This window comes from Bradysia coprophila, unplaced genomic scaffold, assembly GCF_014529535.1.
Source record: "Bradysia coprophila strain Holo2 unplaced genomic scaffold, BU_Bcop_v1 contig_313, whole genome shotgun sequence".
Lineage (NCBI taxonomy): Eukaryota > Metazoa > Arthropoda > Insecta > Diptera > Sciaridae > Bradysia > Bradysia coprophila.
In genome coordinates, this window is record NW_023503572.1 from 71,066 (window position 1) to 92,245 (window position 21,180).

Below are 21,180 nucleotides of genomic sequence, written 5' to 3' on the forward strand. Positions count from 1 at the left end.
AAGATTATGATTTTTTGTGCTCTTGTCTATTTCAATTCTCGGTTGGCACAAAGCATGATGTGTTACACGTATTGTAATGAGATTTTTTCAGCACACGACCCAATTTGGGCCTAGTGCTGAAAAAACCAACATTACAATACTTGTAACACAACATACTATTGTTGCAACGCGTCCTTGTCATTATGTGAAAGTGAAATTATTATTTTTTTTAAATCGTTAAACCAAATGCGCATACTAACTTTAATTGATTTCAAAGTGCGCGTTATTACGTTAATTTGTTAAGACAAAGCTAGTTAATATGTGCGTAATCAAATTCGCGATAAAGACTTTTTCCGTGGCAGTCATAATGAGGTTATGTCGAGACGATTGCTGAAATTTGGAACACTGTTTCGTCCGCTTGTGCTTCAGATAAGTAGATCCACACGGATTGATGATATGTGATTCTTTGGTTGATTGTGTTTCCCCAGACATGTTCGACAATGGATGTGGCGTGGACCAATAGGTAATCGTCTGGACCAATGGATTATGGAAAAATGGATGATCTTCTGGACCAATGGATGATCTTCTGGACCAATGGATGATCTTCTGGACCAATGGATTATGGAAAAATGGATGATCTTCTGGACCAATGGATTATGAGACTGTGGCTTGAACCAAATCTACGCACAGCGTTTGATGACCCTTTTCACGGCTCCAATCGATTAGATTACTTCGAGACTGCTTCGGAACGGATGACCCTGCTTCGAACGAATTTCTACTGGAAATTTCCACCAACTCGATAATCTTGCCTCGGTTGCCAATTGTACCAATTCCACTGCCTAGTTTGATCCCCAAAGACTACGACTGCTTCGTGCGTTGACTGCTTCGTGCGGTGGGTACAAACAGCGATAAATTCTACTGGAACTTCCCACCAACTCGGTGACTTTGCTTTGTTCGCCAATTGTACCAATTCCACTGCTTACGGCTTACGTTGATCCACGATTGCTTCCGTACGGTATGTAACGAACAGCGATAAATTCTACTGTAACTTTCCACCAACTCGGTGACCTTGCTACCGCTTTACGTACAACTACTTTTCTTCGACGAATTTCAACTCGGTAATCTTGCCCTGATGCCAATTGTGCTAATACCAACTTAGATTGATTCTCTGACCATCGACTGTTTCTGGCCGTTGATTCCCAAGTGCGATATAAACCACTGGTTTCCACCAACTCGGTGACCTTGTATGTACTACTCCGCGCACAACAACTTTTCTTCCACCAACTCCGTGACCTTGTACCACTCTGCGCACAACAACTTTTCTTTCACCAACTCGGTGACCTTGTACCACTCTGCGCACAACAACTTTTCTTCGACGGCTATTGTCCAACGATTTTCGGTTTTTTCTTTGAATTAGTGGATTTGACGATTTTAATTTCCATGAACCAAAACTATTTCCACTCCTCGGAAATTTCAAATTTAACCGGCCAATTCTCAGGCACCCGTACTTTTAGAACAGTTTGTCGCACCGATTGAAATTGTCGCACTTGAACTTGTTATAATTGATTTGTGGACTGTATATCACTTCGTCTCGCTAAATTACTTTTTGATGGCGAACGAAGGACCATGAAATCAAATGCAACTCCTTCCACTCAAGCTACAATACAACTTTTTCTAATATATTCCAAATTTTTGTCCCTAATTATAAGTTAGTATGTAAAAATAAAAATACTAGATAAGGTTTTTGTTTAAATAATTTTCCTTACAATCTACATGATAAACAAATCACTTGAATTATATAAAATCAACTATTAACCTACTAACCCTAAAATTTAGATGTAAAACCGGCATAGGTTCAACTCTATATTTAAACCAAATAATATTATTATATCCACAACTCAACAATATTATATTAATAAATGTCCTTCATCATCATCATCATCAAGCTACAATATTTATTTGCTTCTATCTTACATCTACTGGATGCTATAACAGAATGAAACTTAAAACTAATTGAACCTCCGTTGTAACCTATATACATAACACTCATACACAATAGTCATTCGCACTCATATGTACGTTCAGAAAGTTACACAAAGTTAATGTCAGATGGCTCTCCTATCAGTTAGTTCTCGTTAGTATAACACTTATCTATTTGAATGTTCGCAACGGTTTCCGAACCAAAAAGAGACAAACAAAAAATTTCTTCAAAACTGCTCCTCACAAAATTTCACCGTGACACCCTAACTATTTCCCAATACACATACCATCGGGCCATGTTTTCTCCACGTTTCAGTCCTACAACACATCAAAAAGTGTTTTCAGGCCCGTATGAAGTATATGGGTCTTATAGGCTTACTATCACAGGTCGAGTACGAATAAAGGAAACCAATTTTTAATCATGAGCGCACGTTACTTAACGGGCGTGACGCAAGTCCTCTACTACAAAATTTTCCAACATTTTTTTAGTGAATTTTTTCCCCTTGGCTCCAATGAATCCCAAACTGCGATATTTGGAATCTTGTCATTCCTACCAGATCAACAATCACATGCATTCTGCGCCTGTTTGCATAAGTATTATCAAGAAACAATTGTACCAAAAATTTTAGACAGCAAATTTTTCAAATAAAAAAATGCGTCACAAAGTGACAGATGATTTTCTTCCGTTTGAATCTTTGTTGATCCCTAACAAACATTGTTTCGACATCGCCGCAATAAGAACAGTGAATGTCATCCACCAGGCCTATTGTGAATAAGTGTTTGTTGAGACCGATGTGTCATGTTAAAGCAGCTGTGATTCTTCTAATGTTTCTTCTGCTTGGAGAGATAATGTATTTTGAGTTTTTAGGGTTGATTTTAATGCTTTCTTTTGTGCCAGAAGCATGCTTGATAGCTGACCAGTGGTTTTTAAATGGGATTTTCACCCAATTTGTTGTATTCGTTAGGAAAGTCTGGCCCCCAATCATATTCAGTAGTCAAAAATCAAAAAAGTTCTGAATCGAGCAGAACGTTTTTTTTTCGACATAAGAAACCAGACTACTAATGCTCATAACAAACGAGGCATTGAAAACGTGTTTCGGTCCTATTTTTCATGCCGAAATTTTCGAAACTGTCAAATGAATTTAGAACTTTTTAGCCCCGTACGAAGTACAAAGGGGCTCACAGGATTACGATGCCGTGTGTAATTGATGGAATTCGAAGCAGACGGTAAGGGCAAAGTGTTTGCCTATGTTCATAGATGACGAATCCGTAATAAAAATTTTGGCCGTCTGTCCATCCGTCTGTCACGTCGATATCTTGAGTAAATCAAATCCGATTTCAAAATTTTCCCCTGAAAGATTTTGGGTCGACCCTTCCCGAGCTGGGGCCCCATAAGTGATTTAACGTTTTCCGAAGATATCTCTGGCTATTTAAAGGCTACACTTGTAAGATATACGTCAAATGAAAGGTATTTACAATACCGATCGGCGAAAAAAAAAAGTTTATGGAAATCGGATGACCGACTCGTGAGTTAGACCCCTTGGTGTGAACTAGGTACAGGGCGGCAAGCCGTTTTTGCTTGTAGGCTGGCCAAATTTGAACGAATTTAGATAGATTTTGCTTTATTAGATAGGTATTGACCGTACCAATCCGGGGAAAAAAAGTTTATGAAATTCGGTTAGCCGGAGCGTGAGCTAGGTCTCTTGGAGTGAGCTTATATGTGGCTATTCGGCCGTACAGTGAAGGTGGTGGTTTTTTATTAATATCTCGAGTAAACTTTGACCGAATTTCATGAATTTTTTTTTGTTTGAAAGGTACTAACGAATGTAAAGCAGCCGTACTATTCCACCTCCTAACAAAATGGCCGTCGGCCGCCATTTTGGATTTTTGTAAAAACAATATAAATCGATGAAAATGATAATTACAAAGTCACTGATCAGTGAGAAGTGTAGTGTGTGTTACATTTGAAAGGAACGTCGTACGGGGCTTCGTAATTGCGCTATGCGCAATTTTTAGGACGTACACATTTCATAAGAATTTTACTTTACCGACGTTTACGGCCGCAGTAGACTTACGGAAAGAGTAGGGCGACGGACGAACTAGGGTCACGTGCGCAATGGATGTACGGGTTTGTACGGGGCTCAGTCGCAGCAAACGCTCCGACTGTTCTGACGGCTCGTTATATTCAAAATTGCGACTGCTGCATCTGTCAATGATAACAAAAACACGTTTTCAATGCCTCGTTTGTTTTGAGCATAAGTGAATCACGATTTGCGTTTCATGTCGTTGCTGAATTTTTAATACGTCTTATTTTCCTCAACCCTATTAAAGATTTCGTATGAAAAGGCAAGGTTTTTTACTCTGCTGACAAATCCGAAAGCATATTTCACATTATACTTACTATTTTACGCTCGTTGCTCATAGCTGTTCACTCTGAGTGGAACATTAGGTTTAAGAATGTCTTCGTTAGGAACCATTCATGACACCCGCTCTATCTCAGATTTGCGACCCTACCCCATTTACCGTTGTCCGCAGTTTTCCTTACAGCTCGTGTGTCTTCCTTCGTTGTAACCCCTCTCCTTCAAAGAGGACAGTATTTACAGACACTTGAGACACTTCTAGCTAGAAGCATTTTAAAGAAACAATAATCATCCTGCGAAAATTAACTGAATATTAAAGTAACTCCTTTTATTAAAATAAGGATTTTGTTCTTCACTATTCACGCATTTTCAGTTCAAAATGTTTTATTAAAAAACAGCGTAGAAACAGAAAACCGTATAGCAAGCAGTATGTGTGACTATGCGCATAACCCCATACCTCCAGAAATTGGGACGCAAAGGAGGCTGCAACACTGGTGATTTTTAAAGCATATCTCAGATTGCTCCACACAAGCTTTAACTTGAATAGGAGAAAAATTGTTTGAATAAAAATTCATTGATAACGAAACAATTCCCCATTTACTAACCAAAGTTGATAACATTCATAAGCAGAGTGGTAATAATGACGAAACGCAATGTTAGCTTCATTTTTAAAACTGAGAAATATCTGAAGAAGTTGTTGAATGCTGCCGACGATCGACTGACTCAGTTGAACTGATTGAAAATACAGTTCAGCAAACAGAATTTGTAGAATCTTTTATCAAAATTTATTTCTATGCTTTACTTGACCGTGTAATGGAAATTATTTGATTTGGTTCTCCTTTATTTTCTGCTCTACTTTTTTCATGAAACTATAATGCCCGTACGTTAGTAAGTACATTTTTTTGAGGACGGCGGAGCATGTATACAGCAACTTTTTTGGCAATTTACCCAAAAAATTGTAGAAAGAAAATTTTACAAAAAAATGCGTCACAAAGTGGCAGATGTTGAGGAAAAAAATGTTAGAAAATTGGTTAAAATAGAGAAAAATACGTCCTGAAAGAAAGGAATTAAAACTGTATAAAACCGAAACATCTGCCACTTTGTGACGCATTTTTTTTGTAAAAGTTTCATTCTACAATTTTTTGGGTAATTGACACTGGATAACCAAGTAAGTTAAATGAATGCATTTTGTCAATTGAATATTGTGTGTTGAAACTAGCTTACCAATTGCATCATCAGCAATTTTCTTTGAAGTGAACCACTTTAAGATTTCTTCACTTATTTATATGTTGCATATCATGCCCGCACGTTAGTAAGCGGGCGTGACGCAAGTCCACTACCAAAAATGTTATAACAAAAATTGTTTGAGGACGGCGGAGCATATTTACAGCAACTATTTGACTTCTCACCCTTAACTCCAACGACCCCCAAACTAGTCTGGAATCTAGGAGTCCATACGAGTTCAACACGTTACTGCAGCTTCAAAATTGACCGAGATATTGAATTTCGAAATATTAATGTTTGTACAGCCAAGGACAGTCAAAAAAGTGCATTTTTATGATTTTCGTGTTTATCGATTTCAGCTGTTTTAACAATACAAATTACAATGGCAAAACAGCTGAAACCGATGAAACACTTATAGAATAAAAATGCACGTTTTTGACTGTCCCAGGCTGTATGAAAATAAGCAAAATTTCGTTTTTAGCCCCGTACGAAGTACTGGGGGTTTATAAGATTAATATGCCGTTTGTAACACTTCGAATTGGAAGCAGACAGTAAGGACAAAGCATTTGGCTATGTTCATAGATGACGAATCCGCAATAAAAACGAGCCGTCAGAACAATCGGAGCGTTTGCTGCGACTGAGCCCCGTACGAACCTGTACAACTATTGCGTACGTGACCCTAGTCGCATAGCGCAATTACGAAACATACACGAAAAACGGTACGCCGATTATAATACTTTAAAATATTGTACTTGTGAAGTCAAGTGTCCGGGTTCGAATCTTGTTAAGGCCACTGGTTTTTTTCTTTAAAAAAAAATTCAGTGTAAAACCAAAATCCCTAGATGTTTTATTTAGAGATTATTCAACTAGATCCAGCTTGGCCTTCTGTATAATATACGGAATATCATGTCCGGAGCGATAGCGGAGGACTTGACGCAGTCTAACTTCCAAAAAAAAGAACGAAGAAATTTTTTTGAGACGCGGCAACTATATATAGCCGAACATTTCAGTTTCTACCCTTCGGTTTATATCACCACAAAACATATTCTATCATATTCTCGCTTCAAATACGAGCAAAACTAGCTATCACTCGACTATGTAGCTTTAAAATTTCCGGAGATACATCGTTTTGAAATTGGTCACTTTTCATACAAAATACACCAAATTGACTTTTCCCAAACAATCAAAATCTTTCAACTTACTCTGTATGTTTCTATCTATCTGTCTATCTATCGACGGTCGATCTCGGAAACTAGTCAGCCAATCTCCATGAAATTTTGTAGGAGCCTCAGGGTGAGCATAAAAATGAAAATGTGATACGCCATCATACCAGGAAAAACCAGAATTTTGTTTTATTGGCCTCGAAGTGGTTTCTGAGTGTGGTTTTCGAGGGTCGGGAACGCGTTTTCGGCTGTAGCTTAGCTGTATTGAAACCTACAGAGGCGTGCGACCCATCAAATGAAAGGTATTCGAACAAAAAAATAATTTAAAAAAATCGGGGCAGATTCGTTTGAGCTAGAGTGATTAGAGTGACCAAATTTTGAGCTACTCGAGCGTAGGATGAAAGGACTAACATTTTTTTGGGTTATGAGAGATAGAGAATTACTTTCTTCGGCAAAGTCTCAGAGTTTTACGAGTAGGACAGAGGGGCATATGTAAAAAATGTCGAAAGTTAGAAATGGGTGGGTCAATTAGGGTTTTAGAGCTATTTCTTGAATGGTTGCAGATAGAGTTACTTTCTTCGTCAAATTTTCAATTTTCGTCAAATTTTCAATTTTCGTCAAATTTTTGATTTTTGTCAAATTTTCTATTTTTGTCAAATTTTCTATTTTCGTCAAATTTTCTATTTTCGTCAAATTTTCGATTTTCGTCAAATTTTCGATTTTCGACTGATATCCCAACAAAAATCTCTTCGAGAAAAGTGTGACGCAGTCTTTGAAGTACAATTTCTAAAATGAATGATATCGCTAGAGTTGACGCTTTCAGCTTCGTTACGCAAAAATTAAATTTTACACCCAATTTTAGTTCAAACAAGCTGGCTTAGTTTTTCTCATCATCTGCCAAATAATTTTTAGCAAAAAAAAAATTGACTGGAAACAACCAAAATTTTACCAAAAAAATCTGCGTCGCATGTGGCAGATAAATTTTCTTGCTGGTCTGTTCCTGAACATCTGCCACTTTGCGACTCAGACTTTTTTGGTAAAATTTTTGTTGTTTCCAGTCAAATTTTTTTTAAACTACTAAACACCTTAAAGACTGTGTAAATGAGTTTATAAAATCGGTGAAAGTGTCAAATGAAAAATCCAAAGTGTGGTACAACCAAGACTTAGAGGAACAAAGGAACCGCCGAGATGATTTATATAAAGTAGCATACATAACAGGAGATCAAAACGACTGGCACATATACGTTGATGCGAGTAAGGATTACGCTTGGAATATTAAGGTAACGAAAAACAATTTTTATTACAACAAGTTACTATCAACGAAAAAAAATCAAAAGAAAACTTGGAAGGCACTCAAACAAATTATCAATGGTGAGGCAGAAGACATTAGCGAATATATTGAATTTGAAGGAGAAAAAGTGCATGATGAAGCAAGTATTGCCGATAAGTTCAACAATTATTTTGTAGACAGTATAAAAGAGATCAATGCTACTATTCCGTTTAAATGATGACGAAGTTGATGATGTGAATGAGATCGAAGTGACGAATGAATTTAAATTCCAGCCGGCGGAAATGATAGACATTGAAAGTATTTTAAATGACATTCATTCGAAGGGTGACAGTGAACATTTGAATAAAGAAGTTTTAAAAGATGCGTTGCCTGTGGTGGGGCTATTGATGTTAGACGCAATAAACTCATCGTTAGAGTTTGGGACAGTTCCGGCGAGTTGGAAAAACTCTGTGATAATACCGACGCCGAAAGTGAAATGGAACGATGAAATGTGAAGAGTGCAGACCCATTAACATGCTGCCGACGTACGAAAAAGTGTTAGAGGGAGTAGTGAAAAAACAGTTAAACGGACATGTGAGTGTGAATAAAATTTTGATAGACGAACAATTTGGATTTAGAAAAAACTATTCATGTGAAACTGCACTAAATACGATTATGATGGACTGGAAGGCGGAAATTGATGAGGGGAACGTAGTAATTGCGGTTTTCCTAGATCTGAAAAGGACTTTTGAAACTGTCTGTCGAAAGAGACTTATACGTAAACTACGGAAATACGGCATTAGCGGTGTTGAGCTACAGTGGTTTGAAAGTTATTTATTTGAAAGGACGCAATGCACAAAGTTTGGGTCAGCAACATCAGACAATATTCGAACAGACATTGGGGTACCTCAAGGTTCAAAGTTGGCAGCGGAATTATTCCTGTTATACATAAATGATATTTTAAAGAGCATCGTTCACTCGAAACTTGCCCTCTTCGCTGATGACACACTAGTTTACATCAGTAGAAAGAACATCCAGGACTGTGTCAGCAAACTCAATGAAGACTTAACAAAACAAAATGTATGGTGCTAAACGGACCTAATACATATAATCATTGATGGGAGTGAAATTGAGAGAGTTAGCCTGTTCAAATATATCTGGGAGTAATCATCGATTGTCAACTTAAGATGAAATCCCATGTCGACTACCTACGCAAAAAAGTAGCGAAGAAAATTGGATTTTTGGCAAGGATAAGTAGAAAGCTACCGATACAACATCGAATCTTGCTATACAAATCAATAATTGCACCTCACTTCGAATGTTGCCCGTCGATGCTGTTTACGTGTGGAGAAAATGAGTTTGCAAGGATTAGATGCAAAAACTTCAAAATAGAGCGATGCGTATCATTCTTCGATGTAAAAAATCAACACCGATTATAGCGATGATCGACGCACTATGCTGGATGAATGTAAAACAAAAGTTAGTCTACCAGACGATGATGATGGTCTTCCGAATAAAACACCGAATCGAACCAAACTGCATGAACCGTAACATAAAGTATGTGGGAGAATCACATGACTACCCAGTTCGGAATGCCAATGACTTCAGGCTACAGAAAGTGAAAAAATCTTCGACGACCAAGACACTGTTCTATTTGGGTCTGCAAACGTTCAATGACCTGCCGAGTGAAATAAAATCAGAAAGAGACCTTAATAAGTTCAAGAGACTTTTAGTGACGCATTTGAAGGATAGTCTTCGGAATTGAAGTGAAATGAACATTAGTTTGTGTGGCTCGTGGAGCAAGATTTGAAATTTAAAATTTGAAAATGATGAGACGCAAAGTAGGTGAATGTTTGAATGTTAGAAAACACTTTAATGTTTTAAGATACGACGAAATGTGATGGTCATGATGATGAGAAATTGTGAATTAATAGCTTATGCTCAATAAAATTATATCTATCTATCTACATCGAAGTTCGTGCAAACTATTTACACTTGGCTGAGGCTGTGTTCACTTTTTCCAGGCATCCACTGTGGGCACTGTGGATGGATCGGTTTATGACATTAGTTTTCTCTTAGATCGATTAAATTGGCATAGTCTAAAAGTGTAGTGAGCCTCGCCTGAGTGCGGAGAAACTTTGCAGTGGGTTCGTTAAATTGCGAGGATTTGCACAGCTCAAGAGCACTCGCGCTATACCCTAGATGAATTCTTTTTCAAATATTAGGGAAAAGCTGGCGACCGTATTAACGATTACCCAGATCTGCTTGGAACTATGGGAAATTTGGTTGCTATTTGTAATTGAAACAGATAGGTTTGCTTAAGTTGAATCCAACTAGTGAATGAATTTTATTATGAAAGAACATTGGATTTTATACACTTTTCTGAATTTGACCCAACCTAATTTAATTGGGCAGCACATTTATTGTTAAAATAAATTATTCTTCTTCATGAACACAAACAACTGAGACATTTGACAAGTGTCAAAATGCCATATGATCAAACATGAAATGAGTGCGTTTAATTTAACTAAGTTTTCATAAGTTTGATTCGTATAAATTGTTTTCCGTTTTACATGTAGATGGCACCACAGAACCATAATTTACGACCAACCGACATTTCTCTCTCGTAGCAAGAGAGTCAAACTTAGAATCGTCATTTCTAGTGGAAGTAAATTAGATTGTGGGAATCGTTCTCGTGACAACCGCAAATCTTAGCCCTTTCAGCTTTACCTTAAACATGTTTTTCCAAAACTTTGCGTGACGTCCCTCTGATTCTAATTGGATATTTTTTCCTAAAAACACAACACATCGGGAGTGAATCCCGTGTATTTATTTTAACATTGAAGACATAGGTTTTTGTTAGCCACAAGTATATTTACAATCGGAATTGTTGACGACCCTGAGAAATCATGGATCATTTCTCCGGTAACCTCATGGTATAGATGAGGAACAAACCGTATGCAATGAATCCCGGTAAAAGTAGCAGCAATATCAGCATTTGCAGCTCTTTTGAATACTTTCGTGATCGTACTGTTGCGATGGCGCTCTTTGCACTGATTGTCTCTGGATTATTTTCCCCGAACAGTTTTTTACGTTCGATGAAAACGTCTTGCAATGCAACTAACGCCTCAGCATATCTTCCCATCATGTAGTATGTAAAGCCAATGCTGAACTTTGTTTTTAGTGTTTCCGGATGAACGTCGCCATAAAGATTCCTCTGTTTGTCGTAAATGTCTAGAAACTCACCGAGAGCCTCGGGATATTTGCCCAGATGACGGTTTGAAGTTGCTATGTGGAATCTAGCCTTTAGTAATTCCGCATGTGATTCGCCAAGAAAATGCCTTACTTGATCAATCACTTGTTCCATCGGCTGAACCATTTCCGATCGTTTATCCAGTTCAAAACTAACAAGAGCTCTGTAGAACGCCGTCCTCATTATTTGTGGATGTATGCCTTCGAAAAGGTTTTTCTGTTTGACCAGAACGCCTTCCAATATTTGCAGCGCTTCAGGATATTTGCCCAGACGACGTAATGTCTCGGCAATGTTAAACTTAGTTATAAGACACATCTGATGATCCTCATCATAAACTTTGTTTCTTTTATTCAAAACATCTTCGTATCTCCGCAGTGCTTCAGACGTTTCACCCGACTGAAGGTACACAGTGGCAATGTTTTCTTCAGTTAAAATTATTTCAGGATGATCTTCACAAAAAATCGATTTTTGTTTGTCGAGCACGTCCTGAAACATTTCGATCGCTTGGGAGTAGTGTCCCAATTCGCGGTAAGCGCATGCAATGTAAAATGTAGTTTTCAAATGTCTCGAAGCGTATTCATCGCCATTCTTCATCTCTGCCATTGCGTTCTTGTCCCTGTCCAACACCTTCAAATAGAGTTGAAGCGCTTCTGAATGCCTACCCAATTCAAGGTATAGAGAACCCATATTTTGTGCGGTCAAAATCGTTTCCATTGCAGATTCACCTAAAATCGCAATACTTTCGGCATAGAGCTCTTGGAACATTTGCAGGGCCTCAGCGTATTTTCCCAGCGTGCGATTAGAAAAGGCGATGCCGTGTTTGCTTTTGAGCGTTTCGGGGTTGGTTTCTCCCAGATTTGACTTCCGCCAAACGTAAACTTTGTGGAAAATTTCATTTGCTTCTTTGTGCTTTCCAAGGTCTTGATATGCGCTGGCAACATTTTTCAAAGATAAAATTGTGCGCGCGTTGTCCTTGCCATAAATTCTATACTGAGCGCTATATACCTCTTCGAATATTTTCAGCGCATGGGAATGCTTTCCGAGGTCATTGTACGCACAACCAAAATCGTGTTTCGTCAAAACGCCATCCAAATCGTCTATCCCGATGATATCGGTGAAGGGTTTTATGATTTTTTCACCAAAATCCGAAGCGACATTGGTCTTTCGCCACTCATTTAAGCTGAACAAAATTTGATGCGGAACGGTCTTGAACGTTTTCACCAAATTTTCAAACTTTAACGCAAATACAAACACTAAAATGGCATGCTCATGGCATTCATGCAGAGCATTCGAGTCAATCATTTCTGCAATCAAACCAAGACCAACGCGCAGTGTCCGTTCTGTTCCCTCGTCGGTTTTATATAAGTTGATTTTCAGTACCTCCTGGACTAATCTGTGAATTTGTACGGTATACACCGGACAATCGATCCGGTTTACCATCGAATAATCGACAAGGAGCCGGACAGCCAGTATCACATTCTGTTCAGCTTCTCGGATTTTCATGGTGGCGTCACCGTCATCTCTCATTAGATGGAAGAAAATATCTCTGCGAATTCGGTCCGGGTTGAAGAACGCGATCACGTCCAGAATCCTCAAAGCCAATTTTCCAGTTGTCCCGGATCGTTTTAGCGCTTGAATAGTGACATCCCACGTTGTAAATGTTGTCCTATCGTACGTGTAGCTTAGGTCCGTTTTATCAATATCGAAGTTGAGAAGCCGTTGTGCGTTCGAGTTATTGTAAATGTTGAGGTAATCAGCAATTGTGAACATTGGATTGAGTTCCTTCTTTTCGTAATTGATATAGGCCTTAGCTTGTCGCAATGCCAATGGGAAATATTGCAATTCCTTGATCAACGTCTCAATGTCGTCTTTGTTTTCACCGTTCAAGGTGTTCGATACGAACGCGTAAGCGTCATCGAAAGTGAATACGTCCAACGGAATAACACAAACGGAATCGCCCCATTCGCGCAGTCGTGATGTTACGATCAGAAACAATTTCCGCTCACATGTAGCTAGCGTGAAAGCGAATCGTATGTGCTCTCTGTCGTCGACATTGTCGAAAACGATCAGCGACCTTGTCTTGGACAATGTGTTGAACAATTTCTCGACGACACGATTGAAGTCATCCGATTCCGTTGCCATATTCAATTCTTTCGCTATTTTCCTAATGCTATCCTCCAGTGATACTCGCTGCTGTGATTCAATCCAGATGATGTTCTCGAATGTCGACTGATTTTTGTCAATGAATTTCCTGATAAGTTGAGTCTTCCCAACGCCTCCCAAACCACAGACAATGGCAATACGTGGTGTCCGTGGGCTGGTTATTTCTCGATCCAAAATGGCCAATTCATTCGAACGTCCAACGAAATCATGCTGCGGATTGTGAACATTGATCCGTACCGTTTCGGGATGTCGTGGTTGGTGGTTGCTGTGTTGACTGCAATCAGATATTTGTTTCATTAGACGGGAAAAAGCGGTTGGAAGGGGGAGAACTGAAGTTGAGCAAAGAACTTGCGGAAAAGTCCATTCATTTGACCCTTACCGTAAGTTTGCCCCCGTCATAAAATGGGTGGTGCATACACTTCGGACAAAAACAAATTTACAGAAAAATGCTTCAGACAGTCACTGTAGCTTCATTGCAAGAACATTCCAGTTCTCAACTGGCCTAATTGAATGTCATTTCACAGTAAATTTTCAGAACATTGCAAAAGTTCAACTCATTTCTTTGTTAAACATTCCAGCTACGAAATAAATATAAAACCGCAACCCGTAACGACGAATTTGGGAAAAATTTAAACTTACTAAATTCCAATGCTGGTCAGATTCACATCTCTGATTATGGTTTCGGTCTTAATAGCGGGTCCGTCGTTTTTGAAGGCAATTCCCATTGCTTTGACAATCGCCTTAATGACACTTAACTCTATTTTTGGCGCTTATCAGCCTCGTATAGCATAAGAAGCAGCTGTTTAGATTACTGGGGAGTATGTTAGTAATTGTAGAGGAAGACCAATCATGGCCTCACGCTAGTAAGGGGCCGTGACGCAAGTCCAATACTAATAAAAATTTGGAAAAAAATGAGCCGTCTGCGACTGAGCCCCGTACAAACCCGTACATCCATTGCGCACGTGACCCTAGTTCGTCCGTCGCCCTACTCTTAGGGGCCGTTCATAAATTACGTAACGCAAAAGAGGGGGGGAGGGGGTATCAGTCTAGCGTTACACAGCGTTACAGGGGGAGGGGGGGGGGTCTGACAGTAACGTTACGTCACGCAACATATTTCGTACTAAAAAGTCTGTGCAGCGAATCGAGTTTCACATACATGGTTTGTAAAAAAATCAAATTACAACATTTAAAATAAATTGAAATGTGCTTAAAAACTTGCACGTTGCAACATTATTTTTTAGTAGGTGACGCCCGAATCTTATCAGCATGGACATTTCTAAATTGTAAAAAAAAAATCCGAAGCAATCGTATACATACAATCGTGTAGTTTTTTGTAATTACTGTAAGAAAAATATCAATTTTTTCATGAGTTGCGTTACGTAACAAACTGAGGGAGGGGGGGGGGGGGGGGTATGACCTTGCGTTACACTAGCGTTACAGGAGGGGGGAGGGGGTCTTGAAAATGTCAATTTTTGCGTTACGTAATTTATGAACGGCCCCTTACCGTAAGCCTAATGCGGCCGTAAACGTCGGTAAAGTAAAATTCTTATGAAATGTGTACGTCTTAAAAATTGCGCATAGCGCAATTACGAAGCCCCGTACGACGTTCCTTTCAAATGTAACACAAGCTACACTTCTCACTGATCAGTGACTTTGTAATAATTATCATTTTCACTGATTTATATTGATTTTACAAAAATCCAAAATGGCGGCCGACGGCCATTTTGTTAGGAAGTGGAATAGTACGGCTGCTTTACATTCGTTAGTATCTTTCAAACAAAAAAAATCATGAAATTCGGTCGAATTTTACTCGAGATATTAACAAAAAACCACCAACTTCACTGTACGGCCGAGTAGCCACATATAAGCTCACTCCAAGAGACCTAGCTCACGCTCCGGTAAACCGAATTTCATGAACTTTTTTTTCCCTGATTGGTACGGTCAATACCTATCTAATAAAGCAAAATCCATCTAAATACGTTCAAATTTGGCCAACCTACAAGCAAAAACGGCTTGACGCCCTGCACCTAGTTCACACCAAGGGGTCTAACTCACGAGTCGGTCTTTTAATTTCCATAAACTTTTTTTTCGTCGATCGGTATTGTAAATACCTTTCATTTGACGTATCACTTACAAGTGTAGCCTTTAAATGGCCAGAGATATCTTCGGAAAACGTTAAATCACTTATGGGGCCCAGCTCGGGAGGGGTCGACCCAAAATCGCCCATCTTCGAACTTAGCCTCACTATTTTGACTATCTTTCAAGAAAAAAAAATTTTGAAATCGGATTTGATTTACTCAAGATATCGACGTGACAGACGGACAGACGGCCAAAATTTTTATAGCGGAATCGTCATCTATGAACATAGGCAAACACTTTGCCCTTACCGTCTGCTTCGAATTCCATCAATTACACACGGCATCGTAATCCTATAAGCCCCTTCGTACTTCGTACGGGGCTAAAAACACTACCTTCACTGTACGGCCGAGTAGCCTCATATAAGCTCACTCCAAGAGACCTAGCTCACGCTCCGGTGAACCGAATTTCATGAACTTTTTTTTCCCGGATTGATACCAATCAGTGAAAAAAAAAGTTTATGAAATTTGGTTCCCCGGAGCTGGGTCCTTGGAGTGAGGTCATATCCGGCTACTCGGACGTACAGTGAACGTGAAGTAATTTGTCAATATCTCGAGTAAATTTTGACCGAATTTCATGAATTTTTTTTGTTTGAAAGGTATTAATGAATGTAAATCGTCAAAACTACTTTTGGTCTCCTAACAAAATGGCTACCGGCGGCCATATTGGATTTTAGTAAAAGTGATGTATTTTGGGAAAAATGGTACCAAGAGAGTTTTTGTTAACAGAAAAGTAATCGGTTATGTGTGTGGGGTGTTTCAGGCATTCCATATATCACCCATATGGACATGGTGATAGAAAAAGTTTCAAATTTGGGCTCCTAAAATTACTTCGAAAATTTTTGTTTTATTTGAGAGGTACTTCGTTCGGGCTTTCGTAATTGCGCTATGTGCAATTTTTAAGATGAATATGAGCACTTTCATTAAAATTGCACGTGCTGGACTTGGGCTAGGTGGGAAGCATTATGGTAACGGGCACATACGGGTTATAGCAGTATTAGGGTTACGGACGTATTAGGGCTTCGGAAAAATTAGGATCACGGACGAATTAGGGCTACGGACATACTAGGGTCACGTACGCAATAGGTTTACGGGTCGTACGGGGCTCAGTCGCAGCAAACGCTCCGACTGTTTTGACGGCTTGTTTTTTTGCAGATTCGTCATCTATAAGCTTATAAACGGCCAACGAATCTTAATAAAAAGTGTCATGCTACTTATTAAACAGTAGAACCTCTCTCAAAATCTAACTTGAATGGAATAAACCGCGTGCCTTTGTCCATATGTATTTTTATTTCAATGAACACATCAAAAAAAAACACTGAAAATGTACATTGGCATAAGAAAAGTGTTAATTGGAATTTTTAATTTGAGTTTAAGAAGCCCCTCAAATTTTCGAAAATTTTCGCGCTTGAAAAAAAGTACCAATTTCGTGAGTTACCAACGTAAAAGAAATAACAAATTGGGATGTTTTATTTGTTGACAGTTTGTTTTGATTGTATTCATTTTGATTGCGATCACCGAGATAACCAAAAAACCAACACTAACAAACAAAATATTCCTATCAACTGACAGATAATACCCCATTTCGATTCTTTAGAGTGAAAAATCACGTGAAATAGTATGTTACATACCAAGGATCGAAAAGGTGTGTTTTAGACCCAGGTGGTGAAAACGTCCAGGGATGGAGCGACGCGAAGCGGAGTGGAGACCAAGGACGTTTTCACCACCGTGGTCTAAAACACACCTTTTCGATCCGTGGTATGTATACTATTTTTCTTCCTGGAGTACCAAAGTCACATTCCGAACAAAACATAACAACAGATTTGCACGCCATATTCAGCTGCGATCTCTATACCACATGCGAGATCGTATGCGATATCACAAAATCTCATGCGATATCACAATATCACATGCGAGATGGCATTCGATATAACAAAATATAATGCGAGATCGCATGCGATATCACAAAATCTGATGCGAGATCGCATTTAATATCACATGTGTAGCATTTTCATTTGTTATAGTACATGACACATCTGGGAAAGAATAAAGATAGGATCGAAAATGACATAAGCGGGAATGAAAATTGAGAAAAAAAGTGTCGGAGAATGTTGCTCTTTCGGTACTAAATTTGGTGAGTGAATGTGACGGTTTTGGTACTTCAGGAAGAAAAATATCTTTCTTCATGAGTTCGTCATGGCAATGATTTTTTTAATTAATTTCTATAAAAAAATATAAAAACACTTTTCAATGGTTTATGCTAATTTTGGTTTTTATAACCAAACCAAACTTTTATTACAAAAGGCTCACGGTTTATTGGTCAACCCGTCAACCAATCTTGAACAAGGTGAAAACAGCCAACGTAACGTCACTATATAAAGGTAATATAAAGAGACTTTGGACAGTGTCCAATGGACACTCACTAAACCCAAAATGTCAATTTCAATACTACTGGGGTGAAATTAGCCTGCTGGTCACCCCAGTAGAGTACCCATTGTTCGTTACTGGTGACACGTTTCCATAAACTGTATGAACTATCAAGGCATTACCTTGATTTCGAAAATTGTTAGTCTACATGATTTCGCAAAGTAGAACCTTATTTCAATTTAAACAATGCGTAGCAACTAAGCCGAATGTAAAATTAAAATTGAAGCCCTCACTCCGATAAAATAACACATAACACCAGACCGATTGGTATTGCTTTAATCAACATAAGAAGATAACAAAGACGATTGTGATCAGTAATTTATAAGTGGGGAAAAGATAATTAGACACGTACAAAGTACTGGGGTCCTATAAGTTTACGCCGACATTTGAGATTGTAGTGCCGGATTACCGTACGAATTCATCACACCACCACCAGGCCCAGTCTAGAAAGGATTGTGGAATTTGAAACACTCCATTAATAATTGGAAGAGATTCTAAATCCTCTTCTATTACTAACATACTCCCCAGTAATCTAATCAGCTGCTTCTTATGATATACGAGGCTGATAAGCGCCAAAAATAGAGTTAAGTGTCATTAAGGCGATAACCATAATCGGAGATGTGAATCAGCATTGGAATTTAGTAAGTTTAAATTTTTCCCAAATTCGTCGTTATGGGCTGCGGTTTTATATTTATTACGTAGCTGGAATGTTTAACAAAGAAATGAGAAACCAATCTTGAACAAGGTGAAAACAGCCAGCGTAACGTCACTGAATAAAGGTAATATAAAGAGACTTTGGACAGTGTCCAATGGACACTCACTAAACCCAAAATGTCAATGATTTCAATACTTACCCATTGTTCGTTACTGGTGACACGTTTCCATAAACTTTATGAACTATCAAGGCATTACCTTGATTTTGAAAATAGTTAGTCGCCATGATTTCGCAAAGTAGAACCTTATTTCAATTTAAACAATGCGTAGCAACTAAGCTGAATGTAAAATTAAAATTGAAGCATTCACTCCGATAAAATAACACCAGACCGATTGGTATTGCTTTAATCAACATAAGAAGATAACAAAGACGATTGTGATCAGTAATTTATAAATGGGGAAAAGATAATTAGACACGTACAAAGTACTATAAGTTTACGCCGACATTTGAGATTGTGCGGGAGTTATGTGAACAGTCCAGACTTCATTGTAGTGCCGGATTACCGTACGAATTCATCACACCACCCCCAGGCCCAGTCTAGAAAGGATTGTGGAATTTGAAACACTCCATTAATAATTGGAAGAGATTCTAAATCGTACAACTGCATCTAGAGCAGCTCAGACTAAATTGAGACTCCAACAATTGGTTCAGTTTCTGATATCAACTGATCTGACGGTGAAGAATTCGGGTAGAGAACTTTTGTAAATGGCAATTTGAAAAAGTAGGTCTTGACATAACGTGGAAGAAGAGAAAGACTGGAGAATTGCATCTTTCACCTATGGACAATCAGAGCGGATTTTGGTGTGATTAAGACCGATTGTCACCACAAAGACACATGGTCCGACAGATATTTGAACTTCGCAGCGCTCCCACAGTGTCCTACTTTCCTACTTTTTGGAAATTCGTCCTACTCGTCCTACTGTCCTGCGTAGAACAAATTTGTTCAACAAATTCATGCTAGTTTTAAGAAGATGAATATTATTTAATTTCCATTTACAGTCGAATGAATGAACAACAATTTACTAAACAGAAAGAATAAATCTCGTGATGGGGAAACAACATCATCTGCAACTCACCTACGCCAAATACGCTGACAAACTCCAAGCCAAGCTCGGGACCAGACATAATTTGCTAAGAAAATTGGCCGGAGCGTCGTGTCGTGGGAAGCAACGGCAGCATGTCTAAGAACTTCAGCACACGGACTTGTCTACAGCTGCGCTGAATACTGTTGTTCGACTTGGCTCAACAGTGTCCACACAGCAAAAATAGACGTCGAACTCAACAAAACCATGCGTCTAATCACCGGAACAGTCAACCCTACCCCAATTATCTGGCTACCAACGTTAAGCAACATTGCTCCACCATCAATCCGACGGCGAAAAGCACTACGAACTTCGTAGTACGAAGCATTTTCACGAAGGTAATAGATAACGATGAAATTCCGTTACCGCGTTACTTGATATATTAATAGTGGTACCAAGGAACACACATTTTATGTTTACGGACGTACAAGAACATCCTCTCATAAAAACAACTTACAAATCTTCATATTCCTCGCGTTCGCGAGTTTGCAATAGTCGGTTCAGCTTAGTAAAAACATCCCCATTGAATTTCAACTGTGTTCTCAAATCTGGTAAATTAGTCAACAAAAATGCTTGACCTGAATCATGTTCGATTTGTACCGCAAGGGAAGTTGTTGGTGGAGCTGTTTGCACCTCAGATGCATTATGAAATTTTGTCAATATATTGTTAGCATTCTCAAACAAGCCATCAGAACAGTCGGAGCGTTTGCTTCGACTGAGCCTCGTAAATCCCGTAATCCTTTTTCTTCCGTAGCTATACTACGTGCCGTAGGTAGCCGTAATACGTCCGTAGCCCTAATACGTCCGTAGCCCTAATACGTCTTCAACCCTCTCATGTGTCCGTTATCAAAATACTACCGTAACCCTATTGCGTATTTGCAATTATTGCCTACCTAGCCCAAGAACGGCATGTGCAAATTTACTGAAAGTGTTCGTGTTGAATAGCGCAATTACGAAAGCCCGTACGAAGTACCTCTCAAATAAAACCAACAATTTACGACATTATTTAAGGAATTGTTGGTTTTATTTGAGAGGTACTTCGTACGGGCTTTCGTAAAAATGAACACTTTCAGTAAATTTGACCATGCCCAACTTGACTTGCATTTTGGTAACAGACGCATTAGAGGGTTGTAGACGTATTAGGGTTCCGGGCGTATTACGGCTACGGACGTATTATGGTTACGGACGAAATAGGATTACGGGTCGTACGGGGCTCAGTCGCAGCAAACGCTCCGACTGTTCTGATGCCCTGTTTATTTACCCAGAGCAAATAGAATGTGTAAATCAATTTGGGGCATTTAATTTCAGTACAAAGTACTGGGGTCTTATAGGTTTACGCATACGTATGTAACACTTCGAATTGAACTCCCTGCGTAAGGGGAAACCTATTGTGGTTGTCCAGAGATGCCAAATCAGCGAAAAAAAAATG

At 38.9% G+C, this 21,180-nt stretch overlaps 2 protein-coding genes and 1 long non-coding RNA gene across 4 annotated transcripts in view; 1 reads left to right on the forward strand and 2 right to left on the reverse strand.

Annotated features, from left to right (window-relative positions):
• Positions 1 to 21,180, reverse strand: part of LOC119079212 (multidrug resistance-associated protein 4-like) — a 53,717-nt gene that overhangs the window by 15,930 nt on the left and 16,607 nt on the right. The window lies entirely within an intron of this gene.
• LOC119079214 lies at positions 10,296 to 18,940 on the reverse strand. 2 transcript variants are annotated; one of them, XM_037187001.1, is made up of 2 exons: positions 18,809 to 18,940; positions 10,296 to 13,666 (listed from the first exon to the last, which is right to left on the reverse strand). In XM_037187001.1, exons 1-2 carry the CDS (start codon positions 18,892 to 18,894, stop codon positions 10,891 to 10,893), a joined length of 2,862 nt encoding a protein of 953 aa, XP_037042896.1. In that variant the 5' UTR covers positions 18,895 to 18,940; the 3' UTR covers positions 10,296 to 10,890. The 2 variants fall into 2 exon arrangements, with proteins under 2 accessions (XP_037042896.1, XP_037042895.1); XM_037187000.1 differs by lacking the exon at positions 18,809 to 18,940 and adding an exon at positions 14,032 to 14,139.
• LOC119079245 lies at positions 18,289 to 21,168 on the forward strand. Its single transcript, XR_005088144.1, has 2 exons — positions 18,289 to 18,326; positions 21,083 to 21,168. It is a non-coding gene; the product is annotated as an uncharacterized LOC119079245 (long non-coding RNA).